The sequence below is a fragment of the Centropristis striata genome, chromosome 1 (genome assembly GCF_030273125.1).
Source record: "Centropristis striata isolate RG_2023a ecotype Rhode Island chromosome 1, C.striata_1.0, whole genome shotgun sequence".
NCBI classification, from domain to species: domain Eukaryota; kingdom Metazoa; phylum Chordata; class Actinopteri; order Perciformes; family Serranidae; genus Centropristis; species Centropristis striata.
This window is the reverse complement of record NC_081517.1, coordinates 37,558,653-37,581,447: the sequence shown is the minus strand read 5'-3', so window position 1 is coordinate 37,581,447 and position 22,795 is coordinate 37,558,653. Positions and strand designations below refer to the sequence as shown.

At 38.1% G+C, this 22,795-nt stretch overlaps 1 protein-coding gene across 1 annotated transcript in view; it reads right to left on the bottom strand.

The window, feature by feature from the left end:
* Nucleotides 1–22,795, bottom strand: part of gstcd (glutathione S-transferase, C-terminal domain containing) — a 73,070-nt gene that overhangs the window by 5,060 nt on the left and 45,215 nt on the right. Inside the window, exons 6-11 of the mRNA XM_059341326.1 lie at nucleotides 18,524–18,639; nucleotides 18,124–18,168; nucleotides 17,547–17,675; nucleotides 8,280–8,413; nucleotides 3,967–3,997; nucleotides 23–92 (exon numbers count right to left, since the gene is read on the bottom strand). Of these exons, the coding sequence (XP_059197309.1) occupies nucleotides 23–92; nucleotides 3,967–3,997; nucleotides 8,280–8,413; nucleotides 17,547–17,675; nucleotides 18,124–18,168; nucleotides 18,524–18,639 (525 nt within the window). The remainder of the gene's footprint in view (nucleotides 1–22; nucleotides 93–3,966; nucleotides 3,998–8,279; nucleotides 8,414–17,546; nucleotides 17,676–18,123; nucleotides 18,169–18,523; nucleotides 18,640–22,795) is intronic.

The following is a 22,795-nucleotide window of genomic DNA, read 5'->3' as shown; positions in this document are numbered from 1 at the left end:
AAGAGGAGACAGGAAACAGTACCGATGAGTCGTCTCTCAGGAGGGAGCTGGACAGCAGTTTGGTCTGCGAAGCGGCAGACGATCATGTGTTCCTGAAACGAGGACAGATAATGAGAACAGGAACAGTTTATTGCAGGTATACTAACACAAAAGCCCTAGATAATATCCATCAGGTCTCAAAGCCCAACTTTTTAGCCCTGCCACTGCAATATCAGCCAAATCACTAATCAGATCAAGAAAAGATTCAGTTTGCACAAAGATTGATTTTTTTTATAATGAGTCATCCAGTGACACCAACGCTATCATGCATTTGTTTTATCCATTTCTTTTTTTTACTTTAATCCTTCTCTAAAAGCTGTTTTCTTCCCTAAAAGTATCTTTTTATCCGGAGCATCCACTACAGAAACTTTTCTTGTGCGCTTTTTAAGATTTTTCTGCCATTCTTCTAGCTGCTGCTCCTTCTCCATGGTTTCTTCCCCTCTTGCTTTGGCTGGTTGACAGAAGCATTATTTCTGGTATATGCCAGCACGGGAAAGTTGCCACAGACACCACAACTCTAGTACACTGAGAATCACAGAGAATTTTCCCTGGTAGCGCCAGTTTAATCAGCATTGTATGAATTTGTTTGGCTCGAGCTTGAATGCAATTGACTTCCATTTATATGTAAAAGTCCCGACTCCAGTTTAGTCAGACTGGTAATGTGTAGGCACGGTAAGCTTGTCAAACACAAAGTGAGATTCATTTAATAAAATCATCCCTGTAACGTTGACAAAAAAGGGCTATATGTACCCAGGTTGTTTATTTCCGAGCGAAGGACACATTTTTCTATCCTGTTTTTACCTTGCTACGGTTCATGGCACAAGTGTGTCGGGAGAGCGGTTAGTCAGCTCTAACTTGCTTCTACTTTAATTGATTCGATTCCTCACTCCACAGGGTTGATGCTGAATGCAAGGCCGTGGCGCAGGTGCTTAAAGTTAGAGCTCAGCACCAATATCTCACATCATTAGACCTTTATTCCAGCGATACACCATTTGTCAATGTGCTGTCATTCTGTTTAACTACTGTAGTTCAGGAACTATGCTTCTGCTATAAAACAATGTAATGCTGCTTTTTATTTCTGCAATTGTTGGCTGGGGGGTTTGAGAGCAGAGCCGCGGGGAACAGCGGGATTCTGTACACTGAGCCCAAATGAATAGAAAACACTAAACACGGATGTTGAAAGCAAACCCACAAGGGGAGGCAGGGGAGACTCAGAACTCGGGTTAAAAATGGCACACAATGTGAGCGCCGGTTTAAATAGAATAAAGATTTCTCCTGCTTTGTGGTTACATGTTTAGCTTCTTATTTCCACACAGAAAACATGATTGTGATTTCTTATGCTCACTTGGCTTTTGGACAAACTGTAGAATAACCACAACTATTACAGAACAGTACAATTGTCCAGTGTCTTTTAAACAGTGGTGGAAAGTACATTTACTCAAGTACTGTACACTTTTGAGGTTCTTGTTCTTAACTTGAGTATTTTCTTTTTATGTAACTTAATACTTCTACTTCACTACATTTTGAGGCAAATATTGTACTTTTTACTCAACTACATTTATCTGACAGCTTTAGTTACTTCACAGGTCGAGATTTAACATGAAAATCATGATACATTTAAAGTGATTACACATTTTTAATTAAACCACATAAAAGTGAATGAAAAGTGAAGTAATTAAAATTAGCCCTATCTTTTCAAAATAATGCTTACACAAATGCATCAATAATAATAATAATCTAGTAATATATTAAGAATATATAAAACAATATGAGTAGGTCCATAGTGCATAACGAGTACTTTTACTTTTGATACTTCAAGTACATTTTGATGCTGACACTTTTGTAAATTTACTAAAATAAGTTTTAAATGTGGAACTTTTACTTGTAGTGGAGTAATTTCACAGTGTGGTATTAGTACTTTTACTCAAGTAAGGGATCTAAATACTTTTTCCATCACTGCTTTTAAATAACATATAATCTTCTGTGCCTCTCAAGACAAGCCTGTAAAAATGAGTTTCCTCTAGTGCACAACAGAAAAGAAGTTAGAGGTGGTCCGTTGTTGTGACAAGTCAACTCTTGAGGTTGCCATGGCTGGGACCTGCAGCAACTTTTGCACAGATTCTCCCCAGGGGCACTGACAGGTCCCATACATCATCATGGGATGGGCCCTCCCAGAGTACAGTGCTGTGTCTGTGCTGAGCGATAAGGCACTGAGAGACTGGAGGGTGTGAGCCTCCCGCCTGTAACTGCCTGAGGTATCTCCGCTCCCGTGACGGAGACGAGGACACAGGGATCTGATTAATTTTATTTTACTCTCCTATGAAATAAATAAACCAAACAAAAGCAATGGAGAAACAAGCTGTTACTCATGCCAAGCAAACTAAAGGAATGTCGACCAGTGTTTAATGTTTTAGATGCTTTAGTACATCCAAATTATAAAGAGAGCCACCTGACGTGGAGATATACCTAAATTAATATATTACATATATATTAGATTCACTGTTTTTGATAGATTCTAACAGCCAGGTGTGACTGTTACCTTCGTAACATTAGCTTGCTAATATAATGGGACACGTTGAGCTTTTATGAGATATCATGGTCAACCTGAACCAACCGATAAAGTGCTGTTTAATAATGGAAGCTGATTTTTTTTAGATTAAAAATAGTATTTCAGACAGAGGGTGAACACAGATCTTTTCAGACATACAGTATGAGAAAAAAAATGTTATTTTTATTTTTTACGTAAAAGCATGCAAACATAGTAAAAACTCCAAATACAAGTATAAAGCTAAAAATGAGCATTATATGTCTCTTTTAATAGTGGATACATGAAACATTTGCACAAGCCAATTTGACTCAATTGGCTCCGCTTCTCAATTTGTTTCTCATTTGTCTGAATGTCTTTGTATCTGAGGTGTTGACAAATTGTGGTATTTCACCTTTCACTGGGTCAGCGCACACTGGTGATACTATAACTTTTTTAACTAAACACTTCTGATTCCAGTTTAACTCTGTTAACGCAGCAGCATCTTAATGTAGAATGAACAAAGAGAAAAACCTGTGTCAGTAAGTTGTAACAGAATAGAGATATACCTACCCCTAAATTAATATATTACATATATATATATATATATATATATATATTAGAGCAGTTGTTTTGATAGATTCTAACAGCCAAGTGTGACTGTTACCTATCTAACATTAGCTTGGTAATATAATGGGACACGCTGAGCTTTTATGAGCTATTATGGTCAACCTGAACCAATAAAAAAAGTGCTGTTTGATAATGGAAACTGGAAATGTTTTAGATTAGAAAGTGTTTCAGACAGAGGGTGAATACAGATCTTTTCAGACATACGGTATGCGAACAAAATGTGGGTTCTTTTACATTAAAGCATGTAAACATAGTAAATACTCCGAATACAAGTATAAACCTGAAAATGAGCATTATATGTCTCTTTTAATAGTGGATTTATGAAATGCTTGCAGAGGTCAATTTGACTCAACTGGCTCCGCTTCTCAATTTGTTTCTCATTTGTTTGAATCTCTTTGAATGCCAGGTGTTGACAAATTGTGGTATTTAACCTTTCACTGGGTCAGTGCACTCTGGTCCAGGTATGTGAAACAATAACTTTTTTTAACTAAACGCCTCTGATTCGAGTTTAACTCTTAAATCTTAATTAAGAATGAACAAAGAGAGAAACCTGTCTCAGTAAGTTGTAACAGAATATGTAAGACTGGAATGAACAGGATGGTTTACAGTAAGTAAATGCAATGTACATATAGCTGAACTGAATCTGAAACACAATCTTTGTAAAAACAAAACAAAAATCTGAGTTGGTGTGATTCAGTATTCTGTACTTGATATTTTGAGTGCAAATAAATAAAACATGCAACAGAGGAATTAAATCACAGATAAAAGCCTACCTTATAAGTCAGAGTCTCTTGGAACCTTTTGCTGCAAAAACAGAAGATATTTCGATGTTAAAGTGCAGTGATTAAATTTTGGCAGTAAAATGTGTTGATTACACTCATAAGTAATATGTTTTCTTGCTCAGCTCCGGGTGGAGATTTTTTTAAATACATTTTTTAGGGGAAATCATTGATAGGGAGTGTAGGAATATATAACTAAATCTAAGGCTAAACAAAACACAAGCAGCATGCATTATCTAAAACAAAACAATTTCTCTCTGGAAAAGAAGCACGAGTAAAAACAGGGCTTTAGTTTTTGATGGTTAAATGTTGTAAGATCATCATGAGGAGTCAACACGAAAAGGGTCGAGGGTTCGGGGGCCGGTCAGGTCACATGGAGAGAAGTGTTAAGTTTGAGCCTTTTAATGCCTTAATGAAACGGGCAGTTTAGTGTCACAGCTCATAAAAACCTGTGAGCTGCCTGGAATGTCTACACCTGCAGAATATTCACATGAGTACCTGGAACATGACCTGAGGGGGAAACACTAAAAGTAGCCAGATGAAGATTGACACAGTCAGGTGCGAAGGCCCCTTGCATAAACTGCATGACTGCCCTCCAGAAACACAGCTTCTTGTTGTCCATTACAACTGCAAAGTCGTTTTTCTTTTTTTTTTGTCATACTTTAATAATTTATGAGGAGTCAGGAGGGGTGAAGTGTCAAGTTAGCAAAAGTGAGGAGAAGAAAAACTAAGTATGTGAAATCTCTTAAATATTTATACTGTACACTGAAGGTCCTCCCTGAGGCACAGGGGTGTCTTAAAAAACACATATCACAACACCTGAACAGTACACAGTTTACCCACTGCTCTACATTGCTGTGCTATTATGTTAAAGTCCTGGCAATTATAGCAACAATATACTAAATGGTAAATGGTCCTGCACTTATATAGCACTTTTCTAGTCGATTTGCGACTCACTCAAAGCGCTTTACACTACAGAATGCGCTCATTCACCCTTTCACACACACATTCATACTGGTGGCAGAGGCTACCCTAAACGGTCCCACCTGCCACCATTGGGAATTCATTCACACACCGATGAACGCAGCATCGGGAGCAATTTGGGGTTCAGTATCTTGCTCAAGGATACTACGATATGTAGGCTGCGACGGTCAGGGATCCAACCACCGACCCAACTCTACCAACTGAGCCACAGCCGCCCCATACTAGAGGTGTGAATCAGCAGAGGCCCCACAATACGATTTTATCCCGATACTTGAGTCATGATACGATATTATTGCGATTTTAAGCATATTGCGATATGGTGAGTATTGCGATACAATATACTGCGATTTAACTGTTTAACTGCATTTTTTTGTGTCCACAAAATTTAATTTAATCAAGAATTGTTTTTTCAAATAATAGAATATTTCAGTTTATTCATCTCACTACCAGTGTGCCCTGGTAGCCTCGGCCACCAGTATGAATGTGTATGTGAATGAGCGTAGTGTGTAGTGAAAAGCGCTTTGGATAAAAACGCTATATAAGTGCACCCCATTTACCATTTATGTACCAGACGACAACAACTGCAGCATTTTATCAAACTTTCCTCAACTTTAAGCTTCACTGCTCAGATTTTTTTTTTTTGAATGAAACATAAAAAAGTCTAACTTTGCAGTGTTATTTCAACAACCTCCTGACATGATATGCTGACGCACATGGTGCCTATAGATTCCTTAGATCTCCAGTATATTATAAAAGTGAGTCAGCTACAGCCTTCGGGTGAAAAAAACAGTGATAATACTGAGGGCCCGCCGGCCAAAAGAATGCTTAATATTGATACTTGGCAAGCATTAATCAATATTATATCGGCATGCAAAATAATGCGATATTCTGCTTTTTTCCCCCACCTCTACAATAAACACAATGAAGTGAAATTAACCTAAACATTGTAACTGTCAGATTTTAGTATGTTGTTCATGTTCCACTGTCATTTACTGCGTCTCATCGACATATAGCGACCTTTTTACTGACATACCCCACTGCTAATTACTATTTATTTATTCATTATTGATTACCATTTGACCATTTTATTACACCAATGCTGTGTGCCATTTATAAATGGATTATTATTTGCATTTCACTGGCAGATACTGCTTTCCCCCACATACCATCGAACAATTGTCTGAATCTCATGTGGCTGCTGTGTTTGCTGGGTGTTGATGAGTGTGGTATGAGAAAGCACTCTAACCTTTCACTGGGTCACTGCACTCTGGTCAAGGCTGTAGCTTTTAAACTAAATGAGAGCAGGGTTTACACCAGTGTATTGTAAGCCGAGTGGCCTGTCTGGCCTAAGATTTTTTTAAACTGCAGTTGCAGTGGGACGGCTTGGTTGGAAACATTAATAAATTGGTTGGAAACCTCAGCAGCAAGATCTGTTGGTTCACACATGAATGGTGTACAGGGAACCAGCAGGTCTGAGATCAGTGTTCTTTACCCTTACGCTACAGTAACCTTATCTAGCAACTTTAGCTGGCTAGCCAAACTTAAATTAAAAAGAAAAGAAAGAAATAGAGAAACAAGCTGTTACTCATGCCAAGCAACATAAAGTAATGTCAACCAGTGGTTAATGTTTTCGATTTTTGTTCCATTCAAATTATAAAGGGAGCCGGTGGCATGAGCTCTTTGCAAATGGAGATTAAGCAGCACTTATTCATTTCATATATATTATATGTATAATAGATTAGTTGTTGTCATTTTTATCGATTCTAACAGCCAGTTGTGACTTCTGCCCATCTAACTAAACCTACTTATAAAGCGAACATTAGTTCGAGACCCGTTGAGCGGGAAGAATAAAAGACCATGTATTATGGTCGAAGTGCTGTTTAATGATGGAAACTGGAAAAATTTTAGATTTAAATACAGATATATTCAGACAGACAGTATGAGAAAAAATATGTTTTTTTAACATTAAAGCATGTAAACATAGTAAAAACCCAAAATACAAGTACAAGGCTGAAAAAGAGCACAACATGTCTCTTTTAATAGTGGAAAACAGCAGCTCTGAGATCAGTGCTCTTTACCTTCATGCTACCCTAACCTTGCCGAGCAACTTTAGCTTTAACTTCAATATCCTTATCCTCTTATATGAAGTCAGGTTGCGGGGGGCTGGAGCTGATCCCAGGTGACATTGGTCGAAAGGCAAGGTACAGACAACCATTTACACTCTCATTCACTCCTACGGGCAATTTAAAGTCACCAATTAAACCTATAACCTGCATGTCTTTGGATTGTGGGAGGAAACCGGAGGACCCAGAGAGAACCCACGCTGACATGGTTAGAAAAATGCAAACTCCCCAAAGAAGAGCCGCAAGCTGGATTTGATCCCGTGACCCTCTTGCTGTGAGGCAAAAGTGCTAACTACGACACCACTGTGTAGCCTCTTCGGTAATTCATATTTTCTTTAAATGTCTCCTACTATGTGATGTTGCTATTTATGATCATACAGAGAAGTGACTATTTTAGAAAAAAAAAATGCCTAGATACCACATCTCTCACTCTATACATTTCTTGAAAACTGAGACAGACTTGGCCCAACTTGGTCCAATCAGTAAAGTTAAAGTCAGAACTAAAATCAGCTAAACAATCACAATGCATATTTCACTGTAACTGGTAAGTGAGCACAGTTGCTACAACAATCCTACAAAACACTGTTTGGTGTTCAAGCATTCAGGATCACAAAGTGTGTTTTTAGCAGCATACTACCTTGCAATGATTCTTAAGCCATTACAGTGCTATTAGTCAACAGAGCGCTGCTATAGCAACAGGGTCTACACTATAGCCTCTGACTTCTTCTCTGCTGTTATTTGTTTCTTCCAACGCTGTTTAAACAGCAACGCCAGAACTAAAAACGTGATAAAGTAAGAGTACCATTTCATGTCTGTACCTCCGACTGGATTTTCCTGTCACTCTGAAATATCGAAAGACAGCATCTACACAGAGAACACTATCCGCAGCTGCTGATAGAACTGGAGCTTAGATTGAAAAGGTGAAGGGCGGGCTGTGTTGTGAAGGCGAAGTGACACTGCTGCCTTATGCCGTCAGTGGTGATGATAAGAAACAGGAGGTGAACAAAAAGCTGCACCAAGAGATATAGATTTGTGTGTTTGTGTGAGAGAAAGTGTGCGAATGAGTGTGAAAATGATGGCCCTCAGAGAGAAAAAAAATGGAAGCAGGGTCTAGCAAGAAGACAACATGGGCCGAAACATATCAAAAAGCAGAAACCATGCGAAGAGACGTGGGACTAAGGCGCCGTGATCAGTGCAAACCTCTTGGGGAAGGTGAACTTGACAGCATTCTGGATGAATCCGTAGCAGCAAGGACTGATGACAAATGCAGCTTCTGCCTGGATGCAATGCTCCATCACCATGTCTGTTGCAACGCCACATGCATGGAGGGCAACCTGGAGTGAGACAGACAAAGACAACAAATAGAAAAACATGTTATTTTCAACAGAAAATTCCAAGCTTTCTTGAATAGCTTCTTTGTCCAACAGCAAAACGAAGAGTGAAAGCACTCGAGAGCACGCACTCAATCCCATTGATTACTTTATAATGGCTGCTGCTATTAAATACATCTAAGCTCTCAAAGGTGCAGACTCCGGGAGTAGAGGCAAACAAAATGTATTAGTGCTGTAGGAGCGGAGGCACGAATGCATCAGGATTCCCATTGAGTGGGTAAACTGTGCGTGGTGATGAACACCTAGCTATGCATTAGTAATGGTGTGGTTATATATTGGACGGCAGGAAGGGAATGAAAGACCCAATATTATAGCCTGTCTGCAGAAATGCATTACAATTCCTCAAAGGCAGTGAGTTTAATATCCAAAGTACAGTGGTAAAACAGACGATTTCCTCTCAAGCGTACATTAGCTAAATAGATTCGGCGTTAATGGTGCACATAAAATGCATTATCAACAGTCTGATGTGACAATATCTACACCGGCTCAGTGAAATTAACACCGTGCAACTCAGCTACCTCTAACTTCTCTTCCTTTCTTCCAAAAAGTTGTCACTTGGCGTCCGGGAGTCTGAAACTGCTGCATGTTGCCTTGACAGCAGAAGTTCAGACTCGGTCAGGACGGGGCTGAGCCAAGATTGGCAGCAGCCACAAAAGATGAAAGAAGTTACAGAGGCTCTAAACACGGCCAAACACACTCATAAAGTCACCAAACTGTCTGGGGAAGGGGGGGGGGGGGGGGGGGGGGGGGCTTTGACACTCCTTGGAAGTTGTACAGCTGAAGTGATCCTTCAGGTCATAAGTACAACACAAGAAACCAAAGATGTACCCTAATACAGATAGATACTAGATACACCCCAAATTTTCCAGTTTTTTTTTTTAATTCAAGCAGTTCAAGTCAAATGAACAGCTTGAAAGGGTACAAAGGTAAGTGGTGAACTGCCAGAGGTAAATAAAAAAAGGTAAGCTTAACCAAAACTGAAAGATAATGTACATTTCAGAATTATACAAGTAGGCCTTTTTCAGGGAACAAGAAATGGGTTAACAACTTAAACAACTTCTTGGGCTATTTTGTCCATTTTTTAATTCTTTTCATGTCTTTGTAAGTCATTTTGTGTCTTTTTTTGGTCATTTTGTGTCTTTTTTTTAGTCATTTTGTGTCTTTTTTGGTAATTTTGTGTCTTTTTTTTAGTCCTTTAGTCCAACATAAAATGTGATTTTGAATCTTTTTTTAACTTTCAAAACACTATCATGCTCAATAAAGAATTATAAATGTTGCAAATGTGCATTCATTTCAGAGTACACTGAGACATTAAACTGCATAATTTTCAATTAAATTCTGGAAAAGTTGGTGTGTTCTCAAAACTTTTGACCAGTAGTGTATATTAAACACCTGCAAACTTTTGTATACGTCTGCACCCGGAAACAGGTCATCTGGGTTAAGAGCTGCACGTGGAATTTGATGAGTTTGGTCTCTGGATGTTCGTCAAAGAAATAATTTATTCCACTTCAGAAAGATGTGCACTGATTTAAACATGAAGTTAAACATGGTGACTCTGCACATGAAAGAGTAACCAGAAACTGAAAATTGGGAAATTAACATCAATTACCTGCATGGCCTTGCATCTGTTTGACACCTAATTTTCTACCCTGCATGTATTCATGGCATCAGGGAAAAGCCAAGCTTATATTCTTTGAACAGTATGTCTCAGACTGCTGATTAGGAGGAGGAGTCGCTGCTATCAGAGATTGCATGATGTTACATCCCCCGGATCTAAAGAAAAAATAATTAACAAAGTAACACCATCACTCTTTCGCAGCTACTTAATGTTGTACATTAGTCATGCTGGGGTAAATCCTAATTACATTTCATAACCTTTAGCCTCGATTTAATACAAACACAAAGCCACTCAACCAAAAGAAATGCACGCAACTAAAATAAAATACATTCTGATATGTTTTGATAATTAATTATGCTTTTCCGATTCTTAATTTGAAAAGCATCATTTGCTTTATATTACAGCAAAGGTTTACTTTTGTATTTGTCTGTTTAAGCCAAACTGATAAAGCCATGTCCCAGCCCAATATGGTATGTGGGATACTAATTAAAAATGGATAACGGAAGGTGAAAATATATGCAAGGCTGATTTAAAACAGTCTGGTAGACACAAGGTATTTCATGCAAGCCCCGCTAAGCACATTTCTGCAAAAACATTTCACTGGAAGAATAAATCACAAATCAATATGCAACAACCAAAAGGACCAATAGGCCATTTATAAAACTGTGTTCTTTATTAATCAGTCTTTTGGGGAGAGGAAAAGCAGTTTCATCTGTATCTTCCTCTCAATAATCACATCACACAAATAATTAGGCTTCATTATTCACTCTTATTTAAGTAATTACATCCCTCTGCTGTCCTATTTGAGCACCATTTGGCAACAGTGCAATATTGTTGCAGAAGGATGTGATGCAACAGTTTTAAATAGCTTTGGCGTCTGTCTTTGCTGTGTTGGAGTTTTAAGTGTTTAGTTCATTAAGAATTTAATTTTCACTAAATCTAAATATCATGCTTTAATGTCCAGCATGCAGGATTTAGAGGCAACTAAAGAGACGTCCGTAAATGAGTGGAAACATCACAATTTGATCGAATCGGCACAACAACATTTGGAAAGTCTAGAAGATTTGTGTGATTCAATTGTTTCATCCCCAATCAAGTTAGCAGAGGGATACAATAGAAATCACTGCTGCTGATGCTTTATGGGCCCCACAGTGTGGAAGATCCATAGTAGATCGGCTCATTTTATACATGGAAGTTGAACTATAGTTGAACGGAACAACCTTCATCAGAATGAACTGGGCCCCACCTCCAATACTGTATCCAGTTCTCTTAGGTGGATGACCCCTTCAATACAGGACATCCAACCAGGAGATTGGGTTTCGTGTCCCATGGCAAACTAAAGTCATTTTTATATTAAGTATCCTGATGTATACGAATACGAATACGAAAACTTTATTATCCACTGAGTGGAAATTCCTCTTTGGTTTCACCATAGACATGTCTCAAAACAAACAGAATAAATAGTAAAACAATAAAGAAAAACATTTCAAAGATAGACAAATATAAAATAGCCTACAGCAATAACTGTACTTCACACATCACCCATTCAAGTACAAAATTTCATAAAAGCACACCATAGTACAAATCAAGTTTACAAATGTAGGTCTAAGACCGGCCTTATTCAGAGAACCTGCTGTGCAGGGAAACCCTTAGCAAAGGAAACAACAGGGTTAACATAAGGTACTTAATCCAAACCATGATATTTTTTTAACTAAACTAAGCTTATGTACTCAATAGTTCTGCACTTCTCTGAAACTTGGGTCTCATGATTGATGACCAACTGAACTTTCTGGTTCATGTGGCCACAATTGCCAGATCATGTCAATTCTCCCTATGCAACATTAGGGAGCTCAGACCCTACCTGATCGAACATACAACACAACTCCTGGTTCACGTTTAGACTATTGCAACTCTCTACTGGCAGGTCTCCCTGCATGCACCTTCAAGCCTCTGCAGATGATCTAGAATGCAGCGTGTCTGGTCTTAAACCAGCGCAAAATAGCTCATGTCACTCCATTACTCATCTCTCTGTATGGCTCCCAGTTGCAGCCTACATCATATTCAAAACCCTGTCTCTTTCCTACAAAACAGCAACTGGCAAAGCTCCTCTCCTGCGCCTATTTGAACTGCTTTATTCAGATCCACACACCCTCACGCTCACTATGCTCTTCCAGCAAAAGGCGCCTGGCTCCTCAGTATTTAGACTCTTCTCCGGTGGTGGAACTAATTTCCAAACTCCATCCGATTTGCTGAGTCCCTCTCAATCTTTAAGAAGAGACTAAAGACACTAAACCTACACACACACACACACACACACACACACACACACACACACACACACACACACAAAACCATGTACTTCTTTTCTATGTAAGACAGCATTTTCAGCACCTTAACTTAACAAAACTGAAAGAGAAATGTAAAAAAAAAAAAAAAAACCTAGACCCCACTAAATTCTACACACTGCAGCTTTAATATTACCCATACACTGTATATTACCTAGCAATAAAATGAGGTCCGTCATCAATAAGAATTTTATATTAGCAGAACTTTAACAATGTTGTGAATCTCCGGTATATGTGTCCTATTTTGAAATACTTTCACAAAAATATTTGCACTTATTTGTGACTAGACTTGAAGAAGTGTGATTACATCAAATCAAAGAGTCGTTTTCCTCTCAGAGTTAGATGCAAAGGTAGACTTGAGATAAACAGACTAAATCTTAAAGTCTATAGAAAAAGAACGAAGGAAAAAAAACTTGAAGCCCTGAAACGACATCAGCTAAAAAAAATCCTTATTGGAATTGATAACATACATAAGACTTAAAGTAATAAAAACAAGACCATTTTTCTTCAAACAAACATTAAGAAGTCTACTGAAAGAATCAATTACAAACAATCAGGCCCTGAGGCAGAACCGATAATGGGCCTGGATGCAGTTAAATCCAATTCAACTTCAAGCCTCACAACTTTCACTGCATGCCTCTGAGGTGAGTTGGCTCAGTGATATATGATAGGATAAAGAATTAGAATTAGTAAATAGTGTATCTGGAGGATACTTCTGATACCAGTCTAAAACCTGGGACATGCAACTGGAAGAGCAGACACTGACTAAAAATAGGGACACCTCGACTTAATTAGCCTGATGAAATGAGTATGACTAAAAATGGGACCATGTATTATATATTAACAGGATTAAAATCAGCGTGATGACTGGCTGCTTCAGGTAGAAATATGTGTGTCATGCAGGAAGAAGCTTAGCCGAAGCAACAGCTGAGGGTGCACTGATGTCGAAAGTCTCAAGTAGTGCAGAGAAGGACAAACTCGAACACCTTTTTCATACATAAATCTTAACATTTGAAATCCATGTGTTTGCACGTAAACTCTCTCACTTAGCAACAAAAACACCCACATATTGGGGAAAAGAATAATCTGTGCTGTTTGTTTCTTGCCAAGTGGAACGGGTCTCAGCGGAGTGACGAAGCTGGAACAATAGCTTCTAATTACAGCTGGTACCTATATATATTCCTATTTGTCCCAGAGCGAGTTAAAGCGAGGCTACTAGAACAGCTGGCTTTTCTAAAACTGGGCTATGACACACAGCAGGAAGATGGATCTTCCCAGCATGTTTGGGGGAAGACACTGACCTGTGACACATAAATAACAACAATGATCAAGAGAGATGGTGATAAGGATTCAATGGGAGAGTCAAAAATGTTGCTTGTGTGGAAACAAGAATTCAGGAATTGTTTTTATGAAATGAGAGAAACAATTTTTGGTGAAAATTTCTATCACATTTGATGTCTATAATTCATTATTATCTGCCTAAAGCACTGCATAATTATAGTTATAGGAACTAATAAATATTAACAACAGCCATAACATATATACAGTATATGAATTATTTTATAATGACATATAAGATCAAGTATCATAGCATTTTAGAATTGTTCTTCACTCACTATCCTTTTTAAAAATTTTTGAGGAAACATTACAATAGTAAATGTCACATCACTCAATACAATTGGAGTACTCGATTTTTGTTATGAACTGCTAAAACATTTTTTATAATGTTTTATGTGTTGTTTTTTCATTATTTAATATTTCTTTCCCAACACTTCACAACTATGACCACTGAGAGGAAATTCTGATCATACTGCAATGCATAATAACAGGGATTTTAATATGTTATAAAAAATATTATTACAATTGGGGCTGGGCAACATATGGATATTATACTAATATCCTGATACGAGACTAGATATCGTCTTTGATTTTGAATATTGTAATATGGCTTCAGTATTGTCTTTTCCTGGTTTTAAAGATGTATTACAGTGAAATGATGTAAGTTTCTGAAATGAAATGAAAGACTGTTCTAGCTGTTCTATTATTTTTCTTTCCCCTTGAGTCATTATATCTATAATATTGATGATTCTTTATTAAAAAAAAACCCCATTGTGTAAAAACATGGTAGTCAAAATCATTTTGTTTGCAGACACAATCCTCTGTTAATTGTGTGTTTTGAGAAGATATACACTTTATCTGTCAGGAATAAATCACATTGTCACAATCATTTCATGGAAAGAAGAACATTTTTTTTTAATTTCAACCTTATGGGTGACTATATATTTTGTGCAAAAAAGAACCCTACAAGATCAATATGGGGGTATGTGGTCAAAAATATTGTAATATTTGATTGAACTATGAGAATCATAGTGCTATAATATTTGCAAAATGTCAGTGAGTGACCAGCAACGATGAAGTAGTTTATTACTTGACCTTATACTTATGAATATTTATGGGTTCTTACAAATATAATCATACAGAGCCATCAGCAGATTATAATGCATGATAGACATGGGTATAATAGAAAGTGACCCGTTTTTTTTTTTTTTAAATTCCCAAAGAAATGTTTTGTGTGAACCAGTCAGAATCAAACAGTAAATGAAGAACGGCAGTAAAGGACCTATTAACTCTTAATTGATGGTAATTATCAGTTAAACTCAAGAGCTCTGTAGATGAAGGTGGGTGTTTTTAAAAAGACTAGCGAGGGTTTCGACTTGCAGTTGGAGAGTTCTACTCACTGCTGAATTTCAGGTTGTTTCAGCCCTATTAAGCATGGAGCTTGAAAGCTGGTAAAATATTCATATTGTTGTTGCAGGTAGCTGTGCAGAATTAAACACATTTAGTAAGCTGGATCTTTAAGCTCAGCAAACACAAACAGACAGAACTGCAGTCTTGGCAGATATGTTGGTGTAAAAAATGTGTGATGAATTAAGAAGTAAAAGGGTGACATGGCCAAGTTAACCACATAAAACTGGAAATGGCTGGCAACAGTGCTTTATTTTTATTACTAACACTTTCCTTTCCAAATATGACTCCTAAGCCTTTAATAAGAGCATAACTCTTGTGATCTTGGCAAAATGACATCGAAAGCAAACCCAAAACATAGTAGATTTTCAAAGTGAAAACATGCAATCACAGGCTTCACTGAGGAGATCTGTTAACCCTGACAAAACCTTTGGCCTTCATTTTTTGGGGGCAAAACTACCTTTTGGCTTTCAAATAATCAGAGACCGGACTATGACATACACTGCTTGACTGAAGTGCACGGCACTAAAAGGGTTCTGATTAAAAGCTCCACTTCAGGAAATGAAAAGCCATCTTAGCTGCACTGACAAAAATAATTGCCTGTTGGCATTTTCAGTTTCTGGAAAAAGATGAGGGAATGACACGTCTCTCCATGTGATGTGAGGCTGAGCTTCTCCTAAATGTATAAATATCAGAAGACTAAAAATGCAGTGTTCAGACACCTCACAGTGAAGTTGTGACTGGGGCAGAGTAGGAAGTAATCCAGTGTTTATTATGAACGCATTATGCAGTTAAACAAAGGTGTTTCCATCTCTGCTTTAGTCCATCACCAGAGATGAAGAACACATTGACTTGATTATCATTATAAACATCGAACAGAAAAGGTAATGTTGTGTGTCATAAGAGTGAAATGATGGCAACTTTTTTTGGCAACAATGCTTCCAAACATCATAAACTGGATGGATGGTTGGATGGATGGATGGATGGATGGATGTGATGGATGGATGACGAATGGATGAATGGACGGACGGACGAATGATGAATGAATGGATGGATGACGGATGGATGGCAGACGGACAGACGGACGGACGGATGAATGAATGGATGGATGGATGGATGGATGGATGACTGATGTGATGGATGAATGGATGGATGGATGGAGGATGAATGGATGGATGGATGAATGGACGGACGGATGATGAATGAATGGATGGATGGTTGGATGGATGGATGGATGGATGAATGGATGGATGGATGATGACTGATGTGATGTATGAATGGATGGATGGATGGATGGAGGATGAATGGATGAATGAATGGACGGATGATGAATGGATGGATGGATGGATGGATGGATGGATGATGAATGAATGGATGGATGGTTGGATGGATGACTGATGTGATGGATGAATGGATGGAGGATGAATGAATGAATGGCTGGATGGATGATGGATGTATGGACTACAGTAGCTTGTTTTTGTGTTTTAATGGATGACAGAGATTTTTTCCTACTCATTTTTTTCAGTTTACACACCAAATGTCTATGTGCTAAATACATTTCCCTGAGTCAGTACCAGTGCACAGGTTTCACAGTAATGTAATAAACAGAGCTCTCGTTTTGAAGTAACTCAAAGGATGCATCTATTGCTCAGGACAAGCTAGATGGAAAAATTCACTGCCTGGCTAGTTTGGCTATCTCTGGGGCTGGAATCTGCTCTCCTCCCAGCGAAGTACTCTGCTAGTGGAAGGGAGTGAGGCAGATGGACCGTTAGGCGCAGTGATGTCAACATGTTCGTGCCATTTGGCACGCAGCATGAAAACATGAAGGAATTAGCTAAATTAGCCATATTTACCAACTTTAATCTTCATCCACACACTCTTGTCCTTCGGGTTTTTTTAAGTTACTGACCCTAAACCTTTTCTAAAAAACTGAATTAAGTACAAATTATTTAAATTTTATTATAAAAACTTCAGATTTTTTTCTCTGAACCCTGTTTATCAAAATGGCATTAATGCTTTTAGAAATTATACTGTCTATTCAAAATCATGTTTTTTATATAACTAACTAATTTCAGGTCTGGTCTGGAAAATATTTTCAGGGGTCTGCTAGAAGACTGGTGAGTAATTTTTAAAAGCATTCTGATTTGATCAACATAAAGGAAATGAAATTGGTCCTAATGCGGCTACTATTTAATAACAACTACAATAGAGTAAAAAATATAGTGCAGTGCAGATACAGAGAAATTAACAAAAGCTTAAATAGTAAGAAATGGTTACCATATTGCCTACAGAATATGTGGATCATCAAACAGCATCAGACAAAACTGATGCAAAGGCACATTGTTTTTGTGTAGTGTTCCTTGCTCACCCCAATCTGAAATGGTCCGGTGAAGTAGTCCAAATTGGCCTGAATGAAGCCGATGTTTTTCAGACCGAGCTCGGCGCTCCGACTCTGGGCCCTGACCAACGACTCTTCTTTGTTCTCTATGAGGATGACCTTAAATAAAGACAGAATAAATTTACAGAGCTGCATGTGATTGCTGCTTTTTCTGATTGTCTCGAATGACCAAGAATCTTGTTTAAACGCAAGGCAACTAAAACAATCAATAAAAGCAGACTTTAATTAATACAAGAGAAACATGAGAACATGAGATACTGAAGGCCTTTTACTTAAAAAAGGAAAATATAATAAGACAAAAACACAATATGACCTGTTCTCCAGATAATCACATCACAGCATTATAGGGGTGCATTCATTATTTAAGAATAATCATGATTAATATAACTTTTGTTTTACCTACTAATCTTTTTTAAATGTCATAAATATTTGCATGTGTCTGTTTTGAGAGTTTCTAGAGTTTAAAGTCTTTAAAATGTCCTAGTTGTCTGTGCAACAAAAATCAATACTACAACTCGCAACACATCTGCACAAATTTGCACGTTACCTGGCAATCTGGAAGTGTGTGAGCCAGCACGATCCCGACATGTCCCTGAGAGGCAGCACGAAGAGAGAGAACAATAAGAAAACTCACAATAGAAAAACAGCACGCATCAAAGGAGGCATCAATGGAGTTATGATTTGTCCTGGCCTTTCCAACCAAGTATTGACCCCTTCACCATGTAGCGCCGGCACTCTGCGCATGCATTTTCATGAGTGCAATTACCAGTCTGTGTGTGCACACCGGCCAACAACAAAAGTCATTTAAAGAGGCAAGAAAAACATGAGGGAATATATGAGAACTAGCTGCTTTCAGCTGGCTGCTAATGGAGCAGCGGACTAATGTAGCCATCAGGTGCACTGATAAATAAACATGCATCGCTGGACCAATGGATGAATACACGTACCGTTCCACTGCAGAAATCCACCACGGTGTAGCCAGGCCTGGCTAGCTCCGTAACCATGGCAACCAAGTTATTCAGCTGTTGCCTCTTCCTGACTGCACGGATATTTGACATTTTCCCTGCAAAAGAGCACAAGTGGAAAGCAACAGGTTTTTGTAGGCAATTAATCTGAAAAGTCAATTAAAGGAAACAAAACCTCTGCCAGAAAAGAAAGCTATCAAACACCCCACTACATATTTCTCATTACCCTAATGTTTTCTTTTCCTTTTGCTGTCAACGAGAAAACAGCCCCCTCACCACAACTGCTCAAATTTTGATTTACAACCAGCAATTTCAGGTAATGGTTATGGCACACAGATGAAAAGGCCTCTACTCTCTCATCAGCGTGTTTCCAGCCAATTGCCAACTAGGGAGAGCAAACAATCTTTCAACATAATCAAAAGCAAGCCTCAGAAAAGTGTCCTCCTTGTTTGTGGCAGAACTTTCTGCTGCTGTGCGAGCAGTGTGTACCCCATTAACTCCAAGCACATTTCAGTCTCCTGCATCTGCTCGCACGCCACATCGGCAGTGAGCCGTTGACACGCCGCGCCGATGCCATCTCTGGTCCATAAATCTAGAGTGCTGAGTGTTTCATTTACCCCACAGTCACAGCCTCGTATCCACACAACTGGAATATCACAAAAAAATATTATTCCTACTCGTTTGTGCTCACACTGCTTTGAATTCGACAACAGGGGATGGGAGAGAGCGAAAAGACTTTTCATTCCGCCGACAAGAATAAGAAATTTCATAGTGTCATTATTCAGGCTCTCATGCTGGCTGTTATTGAGCTGATCCCAGTCGTAGGGAGAGCACAATAAAGAAAGTAAGGGATGAATTTAAATACAAGAAAACAGCAGGAAGGTAATTGACAAGACGCTGCTCTCCGTTTGGATGAGTAACTCACAGGGGTGCAGGCACTTCTATGTACCCGCAGCTCCAGAGGGGCTTCACTATAGAGGCCTTTTGATGAATCTGAACACATTTAGATTTTAATTGCGAATTGTATTACAGAGTGGGCAGAAATAGAGAAGGGGAATCGAAGACGTGGCTCGGCTTGGAAAAAGTGGAATAATCAAACAAAGCAGCACTGTTGCTTAGTTTGATTGGAGTATTAACTTAGGGCTAAAACATTTAGTGATCAGCAAGCTGGCCAAAATCTGCTATCCTGATATTTCATTTCATATCTCAATAATATATATATATATATATATATATATATATATATATATATATAAGTCATATTTATTATCAAATAAATAGCCTCTATGAAACACATGATAAAAACCTTTCTTGTTTTTTATGCGTGAATTAAATACTTGAAAAATGAAAGAAAAAATGAAAATGCGATGAAAGAAAAAAATTGATAAATATTAAAGTAAAAAATAGTTTGATTTTTTTGACTTCACACATTATTCTCCACCATTATTATTTCGGTTAATATGTGCTAAATTTGATCAATTTAGAAGATGCCATTTTGTCATCATCTGTCAGATGATCCAGAACGCGGCAGCGCGGCCTGGTCTACAACCAGCCAAAAAGGTCACATGTCACACCACTGCTCATTGAGCTCCACTGGCTACCTGTTGCAGCCTGCATCAAATTCAAATCTCTAATGCTGGCCTATAAAGTTGTCTCTGGTACTGCTCCTACCTACCTGAACGCCCTGATTCAGACATATGCTACCTCACGACCGTTGCGCTCTTCCAATGAACGGTGCCTGGCTCTGCCCCCCGTTGGTCCAAGGCAATCCAGACTCTTTGCATTTCTTGTTCCCCGCTGGTGGAACACACTACCAGTTCCTACCAGAGCAGGGGCGTCCCTCTCTACCTTTAAAAACCTCCTGAAGACCCAGCTCTTCAGAGAGCATCTTCTCTCCTAGCACCACACCATAATTCTACTCCTTAAATAATTGTCACTAGCACTTATTGATGCACTAATAGCTCTTATTGCACCATACCTTGATTGTTTGCTTTTATTCTTCCTGTAAGTCGCTTTGGATAAAAGCATCTGCTAAATGACTAAATGTAAATGTAAATGTAAATCTCATCATATTGAATTATCACCCAGACCTTCGTCGTATAGGATACTAATCTGCACCACCTTTCTTTTGTGGCTTCTTGAGGGCAGCGATAATATTTTTAGTATGTGTAAAACTGCTTATAAACATGCATAAATTATCCCTGAAGGTGTGACAACCGAGACAGCATCAAGTCACGCTATATGTCTGAGACAATGTTACAGAAAATGAAAGACTGGATCGGTGATCATGTGATAAAAAACCCAAAAAAACAAACAAGCAAAACCATCAAAATGTAAAGATTATTTGGTAACGCTTTACATTAAGGTCCTTGTATTAACCATTAATTCACAAGTAATAAGGCCCTAGTAAGTCCTTACAAGATGCTTATTAACATTATTGTGTGTTTATAAGCTTATATAAGTGTTAATAATGACATTATAATACAGTTAATAGCAGGCTATAAGAGATTTATAAGCACTAATAAGAAACTTGTTAACAGTTTGCAAATGCTTAAGAACATTAATAAAAGCCTCATGAGTATCTTATAATTGTTCATAATAGCATTACAAACACCCATGACCCACCCATTATGTCTTTGCCATGCCTTTATTAATCTTATTTTGTTTGCTTATTGATATTAAAATATACTTTATTGCTCATCTATTATAAGTTAACTATGCTTTTTGCAACTACCGGATCTAAAGCGAGAACAAGGCCTTATTACTTGTTAATCAATGGATATTAAGGACCTTATTATAAAGCGTTACTGATTATTTTAGCAGCTTCCAATCCAAACTTAAATGTTAATGCTTAATTTTTATCAATTTAGAAAATGTAATTTTGTTATCATATTGAATTATTGCCCAGATCTTTGTGATTTAGGATACTAATCTGCACCAACTTCTTTTTGGGGGCAGGGAAAATATTTAAATTCAATTATATTTATAGCATTGGTTGGTTTCTTTTTTAGCAGAATTACGGAAAAATGACTGGACAATTTTCTTGAAAAGGGGAATTGGCCAAGGAAAAAATAACATGCGTATTGGGCTAATACAAGAAATGTTTTTCACTTTCTTAAATGATGAGAGACAGGTGTCCTTCTGGCTGTCTAAAAAAGTTCAAATGTGGAGCAACATTGGCCTTCTTTTGTAATTTTGTTTCTAAGTCTTAAATTCACTCTACATTTAGCTCTGTTTTGGCCTTCAACTACTAATGAAATAAATCTCTGGCTCTTTCATTTCTAAATGCTCCCCTATGATAACTGTCTGAGAGCTTTTGAAGAGCTGAAAATAACACGAGCGACCCGGCCCTGGATAAGCGGAAGAAAATGGATGGATGGATGGATGAAAATAACACTATACGAGCAGCGAGATAAATATATAAATATTTTTTAATGCCACATTAGGGGTTAAAGTTTTGCTTGAAACCTAATCAAGGAAAAGCTAACAGGGTTTTTCACAAACATGCTGATTTCCAAACCGTCCCTGTGAACTCTAATTTGTTCCTAAATCTGTTTTATGCTTCAACGGCAAGCATGTATGTGAGGCGACACAAAGGGTCAAAGGTGGTCATGAAAGGTTGCACAAGTGTATGAGGCACATCCTCAAAGCTGTTAATATGTGCTGAGTGCAGAGAGACTGAAGTCAGTTACACAAGTTGCAACATAACTGAAGTGCAAAAGACGGCTACAGCATTCCTTGGCTTAAAAAGTGAATTTATTGTTCCAATAGTATGCCTGTGTATGATTGACTCTCAGCTTTTCTATTCAAACAAGACTTTGTTTTGATGAAAGGTCACCACACAGCTTAAGGTCAAACCCATCAGCTACGTAGGACTGAGTGGGTGGCAGCAGAAGAGCCAACTACAAGCCGGTCGACCTCTCCCTTTGTCTTCAATTTCATTTTTTGATGTGGTTTCAGGGAAAAGAATAATACAGAAAAAGATCCTCAAAGTTCATGCCCTGGGTTGCCATAATTGCGTCGAGGCCACTCAATTTCAGATGAACAGAGATGCATCAAACAAGAGAGTGAACACGCTGTAAAGAATACTGAACAGCTCCGTATAGACTTAAAGACATAAATAACATGAAGCTGGTTTCATAACGTCTTAAAATGTTCTTGAATTTAACAGTAAACCATTAAAACACAGTGGCTCTTCTTGCAATATAATTCCCTTTACATTTTATTGCAGACACATAAGAGAAAAGAGAAAAC